This window comes from Lampetra planeri, chromosome 7 (genome assembly GCF_965212315.1).
Source record: "Lampetra planeri chromosome 7, kcLamPlan1.2.h2, whole genome shotgun sequence".
Lineage (NCBI taxonomy): Eukaryota > Metazoa > Chordata > Hyperoartia > Petromyzontiformes > Petromyzontidae > Lampetra > Lampetra planeri.
Genome location: NC_136113.1, coordinates 7169435 through 7187994, shown reverse-complemented (window position 1 = coordinate 7187994; position 18560 = coordinate 7169435). Strand labels below are relative to the sequence as shown.

Here is an 18560-nt window from a genome sequence, read left to right as displayed (position 1 = left end):
ATTTCCCGAACTGTCACCTATTGAATGTTTCCCCTTTTTAAGCAGCGTTATTGACGAATGCTTTTGAACCCACTGCCAATGCAGCGTCACCAATAATTTGTATACAAGTTGGTATTACGAACAGAAACTGGTTACGATTAGTTCGTGTGCTTGATGATAGTGGTTTATTGACAAGATAAGTATCAATGTTTCGAAAGAAAGTTTTCAGCCAGCGCATATCGGCTATATAACGAGGCTCAGAAACATGAACACATACAATATGTATAACAGAACAACACCTGAAATGTATGCAGAGATTGATTGAGAGGTGTATTCATTCTCGCAAGTAACTTTCGTGGTGTAGGAAGTAACTCGTGTATCAAGACAACGTACGCAAGTTAGGTTAAGTGAGGAGGCTAGGACAAGACGCGGTGAGAGGAGATCATCGCCGATGGAGGAAATTGGGAAATACGCCCGAAGAGATGGAACGATGGGGGGTGTAGGAGTAAGATTTGTCGTGGCATCACGGAATCGTGGGCAACGCCGTGGGATGGAGTCATTCGCCCAACAGTGAACAGAATATGGCTGATGTATACGCCGGTGCATCCAAGTGCGTTTTGTGCATAACTAGCTTTCATACCCGGCTTCGCCCGGGACTTGGATTCACCACGCCCGGCCGCCTTTGTCTCCCCAGTGGCAATGTTCACACACCACACCAGTTCTAGATTTGAAGCTTTCGTGACTGCAAGGATTCATACTCTTAGGTTTTTTCGGTAAAGTCACGTAGGTAAAAAAAAAATATTAATAAATCCTATTTAAGAGCTTGTCTCTTGGATTTTTCTCACTTCATATAGTAAATTTAGCTGTGACGGTCCCACCTGGTGACGGAGACTTGTGTTGCCTCCGAAACGTCGTGATTTATTATTTTATTTCTTACCTACGTGACTTTACCGAAAAGTAAAATTAAGAGTAACACACCAGTTACTCGTTTGAGGCTGAGTCGACCTCGGGGAGGCCCAGGACCGGTTCAAATAATCGTCATCGGGGGGAATCGAACTCGGGTCGCCGAGGTCGCCGAGTTCGTAGCGCAGCGTGCTAACCACTGCACTACCACTCCCCCCCCCTACACACACACGTGCGTCCATAGGTACACATACACGCGCTTGCTGCAGACACGCAACTTTCAGGGTGCGTACGGCAGTAAACGACTGAAATAATAAAGTAATGCTGCGCGAAGAACACCTGAGACCTGCAACACATTTGTATTTCACTTTACCCGCGATATACACATATCTAGAGTTTCTGTGACGTCACTCGATATGGCATACTCCCCCCCCTCACTAATAATCATGAGCATGTGACGTCAATCCACATCGAACAGCCCCCCTCATTAATAAGCATGAGCAGATGACGTCATCCAAATGGACACCCCCCCCTCATTAATAATAATTAGCGGCTGACGTCACTCCACATGGGGGGGGCGAGGCGCCTCCTCCCCCTCCTCGGCGTCAACTCACAACCTTCACTACAAAGGCAGAACCCTCACGTCACGCAATCTCCGTAACGCTGTTGAGACATAGAAGTAAAAAGGACGTAGTGATGAACAAGGGATTATAATTTACTTGGTTCTTTCGGTAAAGTCACTTAGAAGGGAAATAATAAAATAATAAAGATAAAACAATTAAATTCTCACGACGTTTCGATTGCAACACAAGCAATCATCAAGTGTGAAAACCACAGCAAGAACTGTGGGGTCAAAAATCGTCCAAAATCGTCATTTATGGACGGCCCCTATCTACATACCAGAGGTCGCAAACGGGTTTTGATTCCTTACCCGTACCCGGCCGCACCAGGGTCGCAAATGGGTACCTGGCCGGGTACGGGTACCCGTTCCCTACCCGTACCAGTACCCTACCCGAAATGAGTGAAAAACGGTGACTCACCAGTGACTCACGGCCTACCCGTACCCGGCCGCACCAGGGTCGCAAACGGGTACCCGTACCCGGCCGGCTACGGGTAGCCGGGTATCGGGTAGGGTACGGGTATCAGGTACCCGATTGCGACCTCTGCCGCATACATACACGTGTCGGGCATGTCACGTGGGGTGGGGGGGGGGGCTTACTCATGGTCCGGGGCCCCAAGCCCCCGTCGCGATTCGCATTGCGGGGCGCCCCAGTGAACGGCTCCGCCTCCCCATTGGCTCCGAGCCTCTCGCCGCTGCAGCCAATCGGCGCGCGCCTTGCTGGCCTACGTCAGACCACGTCAGAGAGTAGGAAAACGATGGCCGCTGTACGTGCGGGACCCGCGGCTTCCACTCCGGGCTCCCGCTCCAGCCCGCTCCGTCTCCTCCCCGCAGCGACGCTCACGGCGTGAGCACCAAGAGCGAGAGCCGCGTACGTAGCGACTCGGGACGGCGGCTAAGCCCCGGGGCAGGGGAGGCGGCGAGTACGCGGGCTGACGGCATCGTGGAGAAGTGGGGTGCGGGGTGAGTGGGGTGCGGGGTGAGGGGGGGGACTCCCGAGGAATCGATTCCGCCGCCCGTTAACGATTCAATCGATTCCCGTTGTGTCTGTGTATCTACGTGTGTGTCTCTTGTGTGTCTTATGTGTGTCTATGTGTGTGTCTACGTGTGTGTCTACGTGTGTGTCTCTTTGTGTCTATGTGTGTCTCTGTGTGTGTGTCTCTGTGTGTTATCTTTCTGTGTTATCTCTCTCTGTGTTATTTCTCTGTGTTATTTCTCTCTGCGTGTGTGTCTGTGTCTCCGTGTCTGTTTTGTCTCTCAAATTTAGCAATCTTTGGAAGAACGAAATCAACCAGGTAGGGTGTTAACGGTTGTGTTAGCCGACTCTCTGTGTTGTATTTGCATTATATTTATAAGTTTGCTAGGTTTATTTTCTCTTTCATTTGTACCTGATGATGATTGCTTGTGTTGCAATCGAAACGTATGCTATTATTTATTTCTACGTGACTTTACCGAAAGAACCAAAGAGTAATTCCTGCAGTCACGAAAGCTCCAAATCAAGTTTAATCCACTATCTTCTTAACGTTACCAAGTGTAAGGGTCCACGGAGCTATTTAGCTCTTTTATATTTTTGGAAGAAGCGGCCACAAGCTCAACGCCATCGTGGAGAGTGGGGAACTCCCGAGGAATCGATTACCGTGGTTAAAACTACTAGACTATCTTCTTAACACTCATTGGTTCTTTCAATAAAGTCACGTAGGTATAAAACAAAACAAATTAAATCACGACGTTTCGGGCGCAACACACTTGGTAAACGTGATTTAACTTATTTTGTTTTCTACCTACGTGACTTTATTGAAAGAACCAAAGAATATTATGGATCCCTGCAGTCACGAAAACTTAAAATCTAGATTATCTTCTTAACTTTACCAAGTAAGGGCCACTGAGCTATTCAGTTATTTTTCATAAGCGACCACAGCTCAAATGAGTGGCTTTTTACTTGATTATAAACCGGATTGGACTTTTATGATTGTTGGGCATTTAACGATGCAGCCCCCCTTGAGCAGGGGAACCAAATATTTCGTCTTTCTTGGAGCGATTGCGAACAAACCCCACTACCAGCTACCGGTACCCTAATACATCGCATCTTCTCTGCGGCAAACATTCATTGGGTTTCGAGACTTGCAGGAGCTGCGTTGGATCTTGTAAAGTACTGCCGTGTTTATTTTGGAGAAAACCAGAGTATCTGGGAAGGTGTAACAACAGTCAAATGTACGAATAGATTGCTCCGCCAACCCACTTGCTGTTTTTCCATCTGGAGAGTGGCGTTTGATCATTTAGATATCTGCGTGATCCACCAACCCTCACATGCAAAGCGCTAATTCACAATTGTGCACCATCACAGCCGGATTAGTATGTAAAGTACTGCGGTGTACACTCATAAGCATCTGTTCAGTAATAATCTGGACGTGTGTCAATATCGTCACCTCCCGTAGTTGTTGGCCGTTTGGAAAACACGTTCCAAAGTGAGCAGTCCCCAAAGGAGAAATCGCCAGTGTCCGCGCCAAAGCCGCTCAGGATGTCAAAGGCGACGAAACGCAAGCACGTGGTGAAGGAGGTGCTGGAGGAGTTCGCAGCACCCATGGAGCAGCAGCAGATCGTCAAGGTATGCGTTTTGAACTTATTTCGCACCGTACGTAGCCGTGCCAATCGTAGCGCGAACAAATTCAACAGACTTGTCCAGACAATTCCCTGTAATTTGTTTGCTAAGCTTAAAGTTTAAACTCGAGAGACGTTGATGCAGTGGTATTATTTGGGAAAAGCTTAGTTTGCTAGGTCATTCCAGAGTTTAGAAATGTATGGCGATAACATGTTTTTAAATACCCCATTGCCATGAAAAGATGAGTAAAAGACATGTTCAGGAAGGTCTTGCATTGAGTATTTAACTTTGTGGGAGGACACCCATGCATAAAAGAGAGTAACACTCATCGTGCCATACAGATGCAGCAATGCATTCCTCCACACTCGCCTGGTTGGAAGACCAAGCCTACATCACCTGGTATTCACAGGCAGATTCTAATCCCAATACTACATCAGGCATAACCCTATCTAGATTCCAAGACATTACAAACGTTCAGTTGTATTCTAGATGCAGTATTGAAATGCTTAAATACACGGGATTGTTTGTATTATGCATAAACCGGTTAAGGTATAATTTAATGTTTTACTCGGTACTGTGTGATGTTTGACGAGCTTTTGTTTGAATACAGAGTTTAGTGAGCTGTTGACTTGTGTGCCTCAGGTGTTGGGCACACCTGGCAATAATCTGCATGAGGTGGAGACAGCTGCCGGAGAACACTTCCTCGTCACAATGCCCACCAAGTACCGCAAGAACATCTGGATTAAAAGAGGTGCGATATTGTGTAACTCCAATGCAGCTACATGTCAGATAAGTGAAATAAGCTTGAATTCATATTGTTCACGATGGAAAAGTGAAATCGATTTCCTGCTCAAATGTGCGGAGGTGGTGTTCACCAGTTTATATCGCTGCGCCAGTCAGTGGTGGATATTTCCTAGTAGGGAAGGGGAGTGCGTATCCATTGAAAAAAACACGACTTCAACCTGAATTTGAACTCGCAACCTTCCGATTGCAAGATAAACGTTAACTCCACTGCAGAGCCACTCGGTTAAACTGAATAAAGGACTAAACAAAAATTAGGGTTAGGGTTGAATGCCTCTAATAGTTATATCCTGCTCATGAATAAGTTTGGTTTTATATGCAATCTGCTGCTGTTAATTTACATGATTGTCGCTGTTTTTAAATGTGTGTCTGCAGGAGATTTTGTGATGGTAGAGCCCATTGAAGAAGGAGACAAAGTCAAGGCAGAAATTGTGTCCATCTTGAACAGAGACCACATCAGATACCTCAAGAAGGAGGGTGTTTGGTAAGAACATGTGAATGTGCCATGTTGGTTGATGTTACATATAGGACTACCACTTGTCATTTGAATTTCAGTAATTGGGTTTGTTTCTCTCTTCTGTAGGCCTGTCAAGTTCAATGATGATGCAAGTGTAGAAGCTTCCAGCAAGACATTCCTGTAAGTATTTTTGTTTAGTTAAAGTTGTTTTGTTCTGTTGTTCCGCATTGGCATGCTTGCCTATCTCCATGTTATAGTATACATTTTTTTGGCATGATAAGACAAGTTCTCTTGTGCTTCCCTGTGTAGCGAGCCAAAACTGGACTGTGAAGAAACCACCTGTGCAGCGAATGATGAAGAGGTCTCTGATGAAGATGACAGTGGAGATGATGACCTGTTTGTAAACACAAATCATGTGAACTCCGAGTACACTGCTAGTACTGATGAGGATGACAGTGAGAATAGTGATGTTGACAACAATGATGTAAACATGTCAAATGCGGAGAAAAGTTCCCAGCAGGCAGAGAGTGAAGAGGAGCCAGAACAATGATGCTTTCAAGTGAGATTCTTCATGTAAGCCAAGTTTAGCTTACAATGTGGAAGTTTTCTCCAACCTTAATTAAAAAGCCTTGTTTCACATTCTGTAAGCTTTATATACTGTAGATGGTTCACATTTGGTAGGGCAGGCATCTTACCAAAGTGAAAATACCGTTAAAAGCTGCATAAAAGTTCATTAAATGTTTGGCTTTGGGATTTTTTTTTTTATCCCACAAGTGTTCAGTTAGTGATTTGAGTTTAATTGCCTTAAGGCTTGTGAACAGATAATAAAACATTACATTTATACCATGTGCTTGTTTTCATTTCAATGTTTCTAGGGTGGGAAATATCCTTAGCATTTCTTGTTTTGGACCCTACTGGTGTATGTACGTGAAGAGATGACCACCATCTCAAATGGTCTTTAGACAATATTGTACAATTATAAACTTTATTTTCCAACATTTCTTTCCATGTACCATAGCAATTCCACTTTTTAAACAGTATGGACTGCTACACATTCACTCATGTTAAAATACTCGGGACTATAGAGCTCTAATTAAGCACCTTTGTTGAATGCTGGTGGAAGTTACCAAGGTTATTGAAGCAGTCACTGGACATCCATTTGCAGAGATTCAGTGAAAACTGAACCACTTGTCCATAATTCTTTCCACCGACATGAGCAATTTTACCTTGAGCCAGTACCCCGTCCCTCCTGTTATTGGTACAGGATGCATCTTTACCCACCCTAGTAAAGCATCTCCAGGTTGAAAAAAATTACGTTTCTGTAAATAAAGTTAATCCGGGCACCAATTGGTGTCAGCAGAGTTTCTTGGAGCCACTTTAAGATGCAGTGTACAGCTATTAAATAGCAAATGGATTTAACTTGTGATGAGCCAACTGCAAATTGTCAGGCTAAAGCAAACCAAAAAACAATGCACTATGGGAAACAATACACGTAGCACTTTGTGATGAAATTGCCAATTACGAACCATGACCTGAGATAGAATTCAAATGTAAGCTTTGTACTTGCATGTGTAAATGTGTTAAAATGTGTACTTTATCATATTTTTGTATAAAGTGCTCATTTATCATGATAGAAAAAAGTAAAACAAACCCATGTACTTTTCAATTTAATGCATAGTGTAACAAATGCAGGTTAATGTGCATCACTAAGCACACTACCCTGGCCAACAGGGAAAACAAAAATACCCACATGGACCAACTCCTTAACTGGGAAACATATGGGGGGGGGGGGGGGGAAGGACACTCATGAACCTTGAATTTAAAACAAACCATGTGACAATTTTAAATATGACATGAAGTACATTAAGTAACGATGTGGTTACCATGATAATTACATTTGTAATACTTGAATTTTCTTTATGGTTACGATTTGGTTAATTTTCATGGTTTAAAACAAGGTGTTCATTGGCTGTGCCGAGACATCGCATGCACATTTAGCAAGCATAACTATTTGCAAGCTAAACAAAATTCCTCAAATCAGCTGTTGCAATTAAAGCTAAAGGGCCACGGTTACATTAATAGTGTATAATTAAACATTTGCATACCATTACTGCATCCTATAAGAATCGCATTACATTCAAAACAAAAAAAGCAACACTCAAAACGGGCAGACAACGCGTCGGAGATTTAAGACTCGGGAGTTGGCGAAGTGGACGGCTCTGCTGCACAATCTTAAACGTCGGCCGATGCGGATGCACGCCACTGCCCTCCCGTGCTCGTACCACCGTTGAGTGACGCGAGATTGTCCGGAGCGCTGATGCTGGAAGCGCTCACCATGGGAGGACCCACTCGGGGCTGAGAGACGAGTGTTGCGTCTGACAGAGTCGGTGCAGGAGGTGGATCCCAGTCTTCCCAGCGCCGGTGGAAGTAGATGGCGGGCGTGCTTGTGCAGCTGAAGCCGTTTGCCTCCAGGCGCAAGCGACGACGACGCCTCCTCCCCTTCACCGCGACGCTACTCACGGCCACCCCCACGAGCACCAGCAGCACGAGGATGCAGGCAGCAGAGCCCAGCGCTACGGCCAGCGGGGAGACTAGGGCCGCCACCTCTGGTGCCTCTGTGGGTGCAGGGGCCGTCGTGGTGGCAGCACCGGTGGCCTCGACTTAATTACAGACGCGACGGTAACACCACGTGCTTTGCACCTTTTAAAAATGGAGACTTTTGAAATGACAACCCAGTGAGATTCATCTCGAAGGAAATGGGCTTTGCTAACAATGTTGGCTTTGCAGTCTCACTCCACGGGAGGCAAAGTGCTTGGTTCACCGATGATGGAAACCATATTTAAGTGTTGAGAATGACATTTAAAGCATATTTATAACCCAAGGATGACCTTAGGTTCTCAATTGTATGGTTGAAATGTTGTCTAGTTAAACATATAGACTCAACTTAGTGTTCTAAAAAACTTAAATTCTGCATACACAAATCGAATAAACATCAATTCTGATAATGAATAAATTTTATGCAAGGGAGAAATTAGTAATAATTATTGTTAGGAACAGGTTATTTATATTTAAACACCGAAATGGGTGCTATGATGTGAAAGTATAATAGTTGTTTGTGCGCCAGCATAAGGGAACTTGCCTTGAGCGAGAACGCTTTGGCACTGGGTTCCTTTCCACGCGGGGTCGAGGTTGATGTAGTTTTCATTACAGAAGCAGACGTAGGAGCCCACCATGTTGTGGCAGAATGCGTTTGCGTCACACAGGTCCTCCCCCACGTCACACTCGTCCACATCTGAAATTGATGACGGACGAGTTGGATACAAAAGCTTGCTCACGCGAGCACACCGAGCCAACAAGGGTTCATCCGTGCGCTCCCAAAAACAAGGAGCGCCGATGCATCGTGGGCGTGCTCACACCCATGCTCAAGCTTACACATGGTAACTCTGGGAACTGTACCAAAAAAGGCAAAACCAACTGCTTTGAATTTTCTGAAAGGGGAGAAGATTTTACTAAAGTGTCAATCCAATGCAAATAAGCATCAGCCATTCAAATCATTATTGGATGTAGGGCGGTTCAATCCATCACCATCTCTCATGGACACTGTGGTGTAACAATCTAAATTGTTCATGCAGTAAATAGCCTCACCTCTACGTCCGCAGTAGTCAACCCTCAATACATCACGACGGAGTTATAAAGTGCTCTTCATGCAGACCTTTCGCAATAAATAAAGCCATTTATCAATCCAGAATAAAAAAAAACCCAAATAAATGGGTTCATTCAATAATTTGCCTGCATTTTGCACAAAAAATCCAACAGCAATAATATTTACTCTTGCACAATATTGATGAAAATAATATTGCATGCATGTTTTTGCTTGGCAGTGCATGGCCACTGTGGCTTGTGTTGCAATGTGGGTGGTGGTGGTGGGCAGTACCGGTCACATCGATGGAGAGGAGCTGGAGCCTCAGGGCCCCGTCCGCGGACTCCAAGTGCTGGCCGGGAAGATTGCGCAATGATCGCTGCAGCTGGCGCGCGCTGGCGCGGGGCAGGTGCCGGAAAAAGACGTGGAACTTCGTTTGCACCTGCAGACCCTGCGCCACCCTGCACGCGGGAAATTCACAGCGACGACAATCGCATTTTCACAGCTGGAGAGCTCGGCGAGATGGCTCACTACACATAAAACCTATTCATAGGAACATGTCAACAAAATGTAGAACCAAGGGATAATAGCGGCATCGCATTTAACCCTTACCAGACCAAGGTGGAGAGAAAGTAGAGTCGTTAGTGCAAAAAACACAGCAACCTGAATTGTTTTCCTGGCCATGGGAAATATATCAGTGGCTAATGATATCTGAACCCGTTCTGGGTACAGTCTTTACAAACCAGCATGCACCAATGTGTGTAAATATTCAACCACCCATCCACCCGCTATGATCAACACGGCATAGGAAGGTCTTCATCTACCAGTGGCGTGAAAGGGCTGTATATAAACCCTTACCAGCCTGCTTGTCTTGGCAGAACACTCAGGAAATTACTTCCATAATAATCGCTTGCGTTTTTCTCCATCTGCAAATGGGGGAGCACAAGATAATTTAACAAACGTGCGGTCAACATCGACCAAATTAAGAGCAGCATTCTTGCACTTGGGTGATACGCGTTAGTTTTGGTCATTTCGTGTTGGCAAAGTAAATTTCGAAGTACAGAAAACCTTTCCCTCTCTCGTAGATTTAGTGCGAAATTTGACCGAGGAAGAGTTCGCCGTTTGCCCCCGTGGCTCAACCACTCAATGTACCACGAGATTCCTGTATGCATCGTAACTGTACTGCTCGCGATGCTGCTGCTGCCGTAGAAAAACACACGCGGTGCCGTATCGTCTCCTAAGCATCGAATCGTGGGTCCTAGGTCACGTGTTCCCAGCCGCACGATTTTTCTATCTGTAGTGTACACTAGATTGTTTTCATTCTATACATTTACCATACAGGTTACATTTAATACTAGAAAATATTAATATTCTACATTCAAAATACTTCCTGTTCAATGTTTGGGTTGAACCAAACCCGAGTTTTTTCCTATTTGCTTTGTCTTTGCGGATCTGCCAATTGAAGCTACTTTCAAGAACGTAACCCCGCAATGGGCAAGGGTTTGCAGTAGCCAATTAAAAAAGTGATGAGAGACACTGCAGGACATCCATGCGAAGAAAAGAGACAAAACATATTCATATGGTTCAGCAGCAACAATATCCTCACCAGCTGGGAGAGGTGTGAAGAGAGGAGCCTCACAATGCGGCCTAAAGAAAGCCCTTCCCTTGCCTTCTTTTGAAGCATGGAGTCCACGGACATCTCAAACCAGGTGTACTCTGAAGTACAAAGACAAAGACCCCCCATATAGCCTTAACATGTTGAGGCAAGTGCTGTTAGCGAACATCTATAAAGGCCGACACGGCACACGAGAGGGGGTGGGTGGCCAGCACCACACCCAGCCGCCATCATCTCCCCAGTGACGATGTTTACATACCACACTAGGTACTGATTTAAGGCTCAGTCGACCTAGGAGAGGCCCAGGACCGGCACAGATAATCATCACCTGGTGTTGGCTGCGAGCAGGAATCGAACTCTGGTTGCTGGGTTAATAGCGCAGCATGCTGGGTTAATAGCGCAGCATGCTGCGCTACACGACACCCACACAGCCATTCACCACACCATGTTCACGCCATGTAGCATCACACGCTCCTGTGCAACCATCATCATGATCCAATTTCACCAAGTTGACAAGGTGCCCATCGCTCCCTCTGGGATCTTACTGTGTCAGTGAGACTAATCATTTAAGGCTAGGATACAAATGTGAAACAAGCCACACACTTACACGCTGGTCGGCATAGGCAGTGGGGAAGGCGAATAAAATGCAGCCCTCTCTCAAATCGATTGACCAGCTTACATTCAAACATAACCTATATGGGAAAATCTCTTGAAGCCAGAATCATGAGCAAGTTCAAAAGGTCACAAGCAGAGGCTGCAACTCCTTGGCCGTGTCACATAACTCCCCCCCCCCCCCCCAATTTTATTTCCCCAACCCCCAGAATAATATATATTTTACACGCCCTCTATACTGATCGGCATGTATAAGAAGTGGCCAACCCAAGCTTTGTGTCAACTCACCTCGAGGTCTGAAAGGCCCTGTGCCAATGTCCAGTGACTGGGGTTTGTCCTCATTTTTTGCAGTGGGAAATGGCCCTAAAGGAAATAATTGCATACAAAAAACACCACCACTCAGTATATTTACATATTAATGCAAGTCTTTAAAACATAAACAAAAACATTACAATTACTTAATACAATGTTTATCACGCAGAGAAGAAACTAGTTTGAACGTGAGACAATTCTGATGTTGACATAAGTGTGATTGCAGTAGCCTCCCCAATCATGCAAAATCATATATTGGGAGGCCTTCATCCAGTAGGGGTGAAACCGGGGAATTCATGATAAAATTATAATAGTTAAGAACAGCAAGCCCATCAAGATTGACTTCCTAAACTGTTCACTTTGACTTGCACATACAGTATGTGGAATGCATCCTTTTAATCGGTGTTCTTCATTGCAAGGCCCGTGGCCCCCGACAATACACAAATGTGAAAACACCCCATCGTGCTGTCAAATCCAACGGTTTAAAATGTGTGGTGGCCCTCATACGGATGTCTTTCCGGCAAAAGTGGCTGCTCCTATGAAAATTAGTTAAGAACACTGCTGTAAATAAACACTCAAAACTCACCATCGGATGAACTCGTCCCGTTTGCAGTAACAGTGCTTGAAGAAATTCCCACGCTTTCTGTTGGCATAAAGTCTCTAATGACCGGCTTTGATGACCAAACATCAGATTTGTTGGCAGGGAAAAATTGGGCGCTGTACATCAATGGGGAGCCAGAGGCAGCCTCGGGTAGGATGCTCAAGCGGTTTGAAGCAACCAATACATCCGAAACTGTTCTCTCTGCTGAGGCAGATGTGGTCACTGTAGTGGAATGGATTAGAGATTGTGTGGTGGTGGCAACTATGCGAGCCTGTGCAGTCACAGAAGGTTTTGTCAATACGTTATACGTTCCTGCGAGGGGAAAACTGTGCCACCTTGTACGTGATGCCTGCAAATACCTACCTTTATGTATACGTGTAACATGTGTGCTGAAAATTGATTTATTTTTAATAGCGTTGTGCGAGAGTCCACGTAGAGAAGCCTCAACAGGAAACGCAATTAACGGCTGAGATTTTATCAAAGATGCCACTGCAGAAGCCCTTGTCATTTGTTTGCCCGAAGCCATTCGTCGTTTTGTCCCCTTGATCAGTTCACTCATTTTCCAAAGTAATGAAGTGCGTGTCGATGACTGTGAAAGATTGTCAAACGCCTGTGCAGTTCCTCTAGACTCACTCCCAATAGCTGTGCGAGAAGATGGATATCTGTCCACGCTCACCCCGTGGTAATCTGTTGGGAGAGTCTGGGTACTACTGCCTGACAGAGCCAGTGTTGTAACTTTGTTCAACTGCATAAAATGTTGGGACATCACTTGAGACTGTACAAACGAAGGCTCTATCTCAAATGCAGGTCCCAAGGAACCCTTGGTGGTGGAAGTTACATCATCCTCAAGGACCTTGTCAGAAAACGCATTTGGAAAATTATGTATACCGCTCTCCGATTTTACAGAATTTGTAACCATTGTTACGGAAGTGGGTGAAATTAAATTTATTTCTAAGACTGACGCAAGTGTGTTTTTTGTTAAAAATAATGGGGTTGGCTGAATAACATTGGGAGGCCCCAGTAATTTGCTTTGGAGCATTGGTTTTAAAAAGCCTGGTGTGTGAGCTTTTGCAGCTGCCACTGGTGTTTCATTAACAGCTTCTGCAGCCCTCAAATTAACACCTGATGATTTAGGTGAAGGGAGTTCAACATGATTATGGGTTTGGTGGAAATTTACACTCTGATCTCTAACAGTCACAGACATAGACAAACGAGTTAGATTTTTTAAAACTGGCAATGCAGTAATGTGCTCGGGTACTTCTACACCAGATATATATGGAACATTTTTCTCAAGTAAAATAGCAGAGGTGACGTTATCAACTTTAGAGCCCAGTGGAACTAAACGTTGCTCAAACTCAATTTCCAAAGCCGTTTTGTGACGCGTCTCATTTGCCAGCTCGAATGGAGAATAACGAACATCATGATATGGAATGTCTTGTTGGATGCCTTCTTCAGTGCCACGGCCTTCATTAACTTCCAAATCCCATTCATTTGTTAAGGAATTAATGTCAAGGGGAGTCTGATTAACAAAGTCTTCGATTTCAGAACTTAGTAACACCATCCTGTCACTGTCTGCATCGGAAGCAGGTTGTCGAATTACGTTGATCAATGTTGAGTTAACACCAGACTCCCCGCAGTTCAGCCTGCTCAAGTCCAGTGTATCCCACTCGTCTAAAACAAAGTATTCTCCCCAGAAGCGACGTGGAGCAGCAGAATTGAGTGCCTGGCGGTCGCCACTCACGAGCAGTACGCTTAGCCCAGAGCCCTTGGGGGTGTAGTAGTACGTGTCGTGGCCCCAGCATGACAGCACCATGGCCATGATGTTTCGTCTAGGAGACTCCTCAAAGATCAGCCGGTCGCTGTGCAGGCAACACTCGTCTCCTCCAGTGAAGCCGCAAATTTTCACAACGATGCTCTGAGTCTCCCTGACCTGGAGGTTCCAGCTGCACCACCCCAGCTCTGGGTAGCTGTCTGGGAAGTTGGGCGAGTAGAAACGCCCGGACTTGCCTTGCAGCTCAAACTGACAGCTCTCGAGGGGATAAGCCATCCGAGGAACCGCGTAGTTGGGTGCTGCAAAACAGTGGATAACTTATCGGTATTCAATCACCCCGAACATGTGACAAACTTTATATCAATCTAATTGTTACATAGGTGAGGCCTATGATCATATTTTAAGGTCTCCAATGAATACAATGTGATTTTACCTGGTTATAAAATAGAAGGTTATGAATTTCATTGTATATTGATATGGATTGGCATAGGTTACACAAATTAAACTTACACACAGTCACTCAAAGCTGGCGAGTAATTCACAGCTTAAAATACATTTCGGTTTCAAACTCCAACACGGACAGGGCAAGACACTTTCTCAGCATTTACTACATGGGCCAGAGCAGAAATTGGTACCACTTGAGGAAGCGAACTAAACTATTTTTTATTTTACCAGGTAACACTCACCGAGCTATATAGATCTTTTCAGAAGCGACCTGGCCACAAAATGATAGATAGCTCAACGAAGTAGCTCATCCTGTGAAAATTTACAGCAGAAAAATCCACGTGACCCCAGGGAAAACATGCAAACTCCAAATATACAGGTGTCAAGGTTGGGATCGAAGCCACGATATCCTGTATACCAGGCGAGGTAGTTAACATCTCACCACCATCTCGAGTAAGAGCATGATAACCCACTCATTACAAATGGTTCTCACAATTCAATGTCATTGACCACAGAGAAACTGTAACCGCTCAAGTTCTGCCACCTCAGATTGTACCGGCAAAGACAAATCTGCTCTGGGATCACAAACTATCTTCTTGAATCCCTGCAGTCACGAAAGCTTTAAATCGAGATCACAAACTAATTACCGCAATGCCGGCGAGGCAGCGACGTAGCCCCCCTGTCTGCGCGACCGTCAGGAGGAGGAGGAGGTCGGTGTCCCTTCTGCCTCGAGTAGCTCAGACGCAGGGACCGCGTGCGCAGCCGCAGGCGCAGGGGTGAGGGCAGCCAGTGCTGCAGGTACGAGTGCACGAGCTCGCCCAGGAGGTGCCGCCCGTCCTCGTCATCGTCCGCCACCAGGCGGAACACGGGGTATCCTCCGCCCAGGTGCACGATGCGCTCTGCCAGCGACGGTGCAGGCCCCATAGCCGACCGCTCACTGATCACAGCCTGGTTTCCATCCGCTGGAATACCGTGGGGGGGCATTGGCGGAAACTTGCCGCTGGCTCCATTATCGCAGCCGGCCTCCAGCCACTCCTGGATGTAGTGGTCACCGGCGGCGGCATCAGCCCTGGCGCTAGGCACGGCGAGGTAGCGCACCTTCACGTAGCTGTGCAGCGCGTGGAAGCTGTGCACCGGGGGAATTGATTCGGGGACGAATGCCACGTGGAGGCGGTTGGTGGGCATCGCAAAGAGCGCGCTGGAGCAGCGGTGGGCACACACTTCCAAGGCCACACGTCCACCCAGCTCTCCCCACCGCCCACCAGGGCCAGCCGTCCTCCTCAGCCTGTCGCCGGCCTCACCGGATTCATCCGTGCCGGCCATCGGGGTGAGCACCACGAAGGAGTTGTGCTCGGCCGTGCAGCTGCCGTCGCTCGGGCAGCCCAGGCACACGTGGACGAGCAGGCAGTAGTCGGTCGGCACGGTGAGAGTGCACTCTGACCACAGCCCGGCACTGGCCTCGCTGCTTCTGGCGTAGAGCAGGCAGAAGGGCTCTAGAACTCCCTCAAAACCGTCGACCTTGCGCTGGCACGGAGTCTGTGGCATCGCCAGAGGATCCAGCCCTGCAAGGTGGAAGGGGGGGGGGGACTCAAATCAGCATCTTTGGTCCAGCCAACGCTTACAAAAGTTAGTCATGCACAATTTATCATCTCGTGCTTTTTGCAACTAAGGGAATGTTTGTCACGGAATTTATATTGATATTGACGGTCAAGTCGTGAGAAAAATAAGTATCGGAAAAGCCACGATATGACCCCATGGTGCTTTGTTCAAATTCCCTTACCAGCGTGAGCTCCGTGCCACTATCATAGCTTTTGACACGAGCCTATTATATATATTCAAATAAGCACTGCAGATCCTCTTTGTGTTCAGCGATGTGTGTACGAGTGTGAATATATAATTTTCTTTCCACATTTCCGCTACGGGAAAGAGAAGGGGAAACGTCTGGACATTTGCCAATGTCTACACTAATAGGGGCCACCCAACCAGCCACAATTTTTTTAAACGGTTCTTAAAATGTAGCATTCACAACGGGTTCTCACAAGCGAGACGTTGTTCAAAGTCTGCCTCCTATATGCAAGTGCACTCGTTTTAAACGTATTATATTACGTCCGATATACACTGCACCGCATTTATGGCCATACAATGTCTACAGACACGGTGGTAAGTTTTCAAACTTGTAGAACGACGTCCCTACATGAACAGAAGACCCAAGGCTGATGGCACAGCACTGTACACTACTCTACCTTGAATTGAACACGAGTCAGAATTTAGCACAATTCGACACACAAATTACTCTAACCTTTTATTTCAGCTCACCAAACCAACTCACTACCCCGTATTACAGAAACAAGCGGCCTTTTCACGATGGAGCGATGTGGTGGTGGAAGTTTTGAATTAATCGTCGACCATGATCCAATCCACTGCTAGATGAAGGCCTTCCAAGCAGTCGGCATCGCACACAAGTTTGCAGATATAACGATCCGCATAGCACCTGCACACATTCGGATTTGATCGCTCCATCTCCCGAGGGGATGTCCTCCGAGGGGATGGGTATTGCTAAGAGAGCTTCCAGAAAACCACCGCCGAGTTCCAAAAGACGATCTTTGTCCGTCAACAAGAGAGCCACCATCACGGCCCAACGTTGTGCATAACACGTGACATTGAAGGATAAAACAAGCAAACTTGGCCAACTGACCGTTCCTCTGAAGAGCCTGGCGAAGTCGGATTTCGCTGGCCGCATAATCAAACTGCAGGACAATAAAACAATGAACACCACGTCTCACCTTTGATTACAGATCCTCAACAAAGTGTATTTAAAATCCTTTTTTTTTAAACCACTAACGGACGTCTATTATATTAATGTCCACAGTGAGCATTAATATCAATGCGGCAGGTTGTGTTAGCTCAGAAGGAGGCACAAATTGTGTGTTAAAGTTACTCACTGGGGGCTGGGCTGTGGGGACATCAGTGCAGAAGCCCAGGACCAGTCTCGGCAGCCCAAGCAGCAGCAGCAGCAGCTTCAACATCCCTCCTAACCTCCTCTCTCGACTCACAACCTCTCCCACCTCCTCACAACCCTCTCCTACCTCCTCACAATATATCCCACTGCGTCTGCGACACCACGGTACAATTCTCGTGAACTTTTCACGACGTAAAGCAAAGGTGGGATTCCTCTACACAGTGATCAAAAAACCCGCCCATCACCAGGTGATGGGCCCCCATTTCCCGCTGGTGATTGGATAACAATTTAAAAAAACACATTATCAGGGGGTGGCCAGAAAGAGAACAGATCCAAATGCAATCTCCACCCACTCCCACCTGAAGTCCATTAATTAATTGTCATCGGTGGCACTAAATGGTCCAATAATGCAGTCATGTAATTGGCTTTCACATTGAACATATACAATCCGGACATTCAAAAAGCTTCATCTTGAGCGTATCGTCACGAGCAATTGCTGCTACAACTCTATCTATAGACACCAAAGGAAATTAACAGCCTTTCATGTTTTATTTTCAAAATGGGTACTAACGTCATTATTAATCTGAATGCGCTTGAAAATCACAAATTCCACAACGTTGCCATTTAAAATGGCAGTCACCATTGCACATTAATATTGTCCAATTAAGAAAGTTTTTTGTTTAATATTTTGTCCAGATACAAAGACAACGCGGTAGTTCGCTGGTATTAACTAGAAAGCCTTCCATAACTCAGCTATCATAAAAAACATCTTCTGAGACTTTGTAACATTTCAGTTTCCTTTAATGTTCAAATAAAGCAACCTTTCATTTTCCTTTGATGGTTGTAAGCCTTAAGTAGTATTTCATGTGTGCGTATAAAACTCCCATTTATGTATTCGTCAATAAATGGTCTTACAAAAAAAATAGGCGACTTTTCGGCCAATCGTCGTACTTCATACCACATCATAGGCGAACCCTTCACCTTCCCTTATTTTAAAATATTTCCCATATAAAGACCAGAGTGTTGATGCCGAATGCTTTGAGTGTTTCGTCGTTTTTGCGCCGTTGTAGACGCAACAAAAATCAGCATCGCCAATAAGTGAAATTGCAAATGCGTGGCTGCAGATGGCGCAGCGAACGCAGACATTTAACTTCGGTAAGTTCTCAACAGAACAGACACACGAGAAGGACCGGGGTGGCGTTTGCGGGATCGGTTAAAGGTGCAGCCCTTGCAATTTCTCGCTCACCC

At 45.9% G+C, this 18560-nt stretch overlaps 2 protein-coding genes across 4 annotated transcripts; one reads left to right on the top strand and one right to left on the bottom strand.

Moving 5' to 3' along the window:
• The first annotated feature begins 2222 nt into the window (after nucleotides 1–2222).
• EIF1AD (eukaryotic translation initiation factor 1A domain containing) lies at nucleotides 2223–6199 on the top strand. 2 transcript variants are annotated; one of them, XM_078596172.1, is made up of 6 exons: nucleotides 2223–2372; nucleotides 3937–4106; nucleotides 4743–4851; nucleotides 5277–5385; nucleotides 5485–5538; nucleotides 5668–6199. In XM_078596172.1, the coding sequence occupies exons 2-6, from the start codon at nucleotides 4020–4022 to the stop codon at nucleotides 5906–5908; spliced, it is 600 nt and encodes a 199-aa protein (XP_078452298.1). In that variant the 5' UTR covers nucleotides 2223–2372; nucleotides 3937–4019; the 3' UTR covers nucleotides 5909–6199. The 2 variants fall into 2 exon arrangements, with proteins under 2 accessions (XP_078452298.1, XP_078452299.1); XM_078596173.1 differs by lacking the exon at nucleotides 2223–2372 and adding an exon at nucleotides 2540–2796.
• An 813-nt stretch (nucleotides 6200–7012) lies between these two features.
• On the bottom strand, nucleotides 7013–17591 carry LOC144719882 (uncharacterized). 2 transcript variants are annotated; one of them, XM_078596169.1, is made up of 10 exons: nucleotides 17296–17591; nucleotides 17049–17100; nucleotides 15001–15915; nucleotides 12124–14208; nucleotides 11514–11588; nucleotides 10605–10714; nucleotides 9857–9924; nucleotides 9293–9459; nucleotides 8498–8650; nucleotides 7013–7973 (listed from the first exon to the last, which is right to left on the bottom strand). In XM_078596169.1, the coding sequence occupies exons 1-10, from the start codon at nucleotides 17377–17379 to the stop codon at nucleotides 7591–7593; spliced, it is 4092 nt and encodes a 1363-aa protein (XP_078452295.1). In that variant the 5' UTR covers nucleotides 17380–17591; the 3' UTR covers nucleotides 7013–7590. The 2 variants fall into 2 exon arrangements, with proteins under 2 accessions (XP_078452295.1, XP_078452296.1); XM_078596170.1 differs by lacking the exon at nucleotides 17049–17100.
• Between the last annotated feature and the right edge of the window lie 969 nt (nucleotides 17592–18560).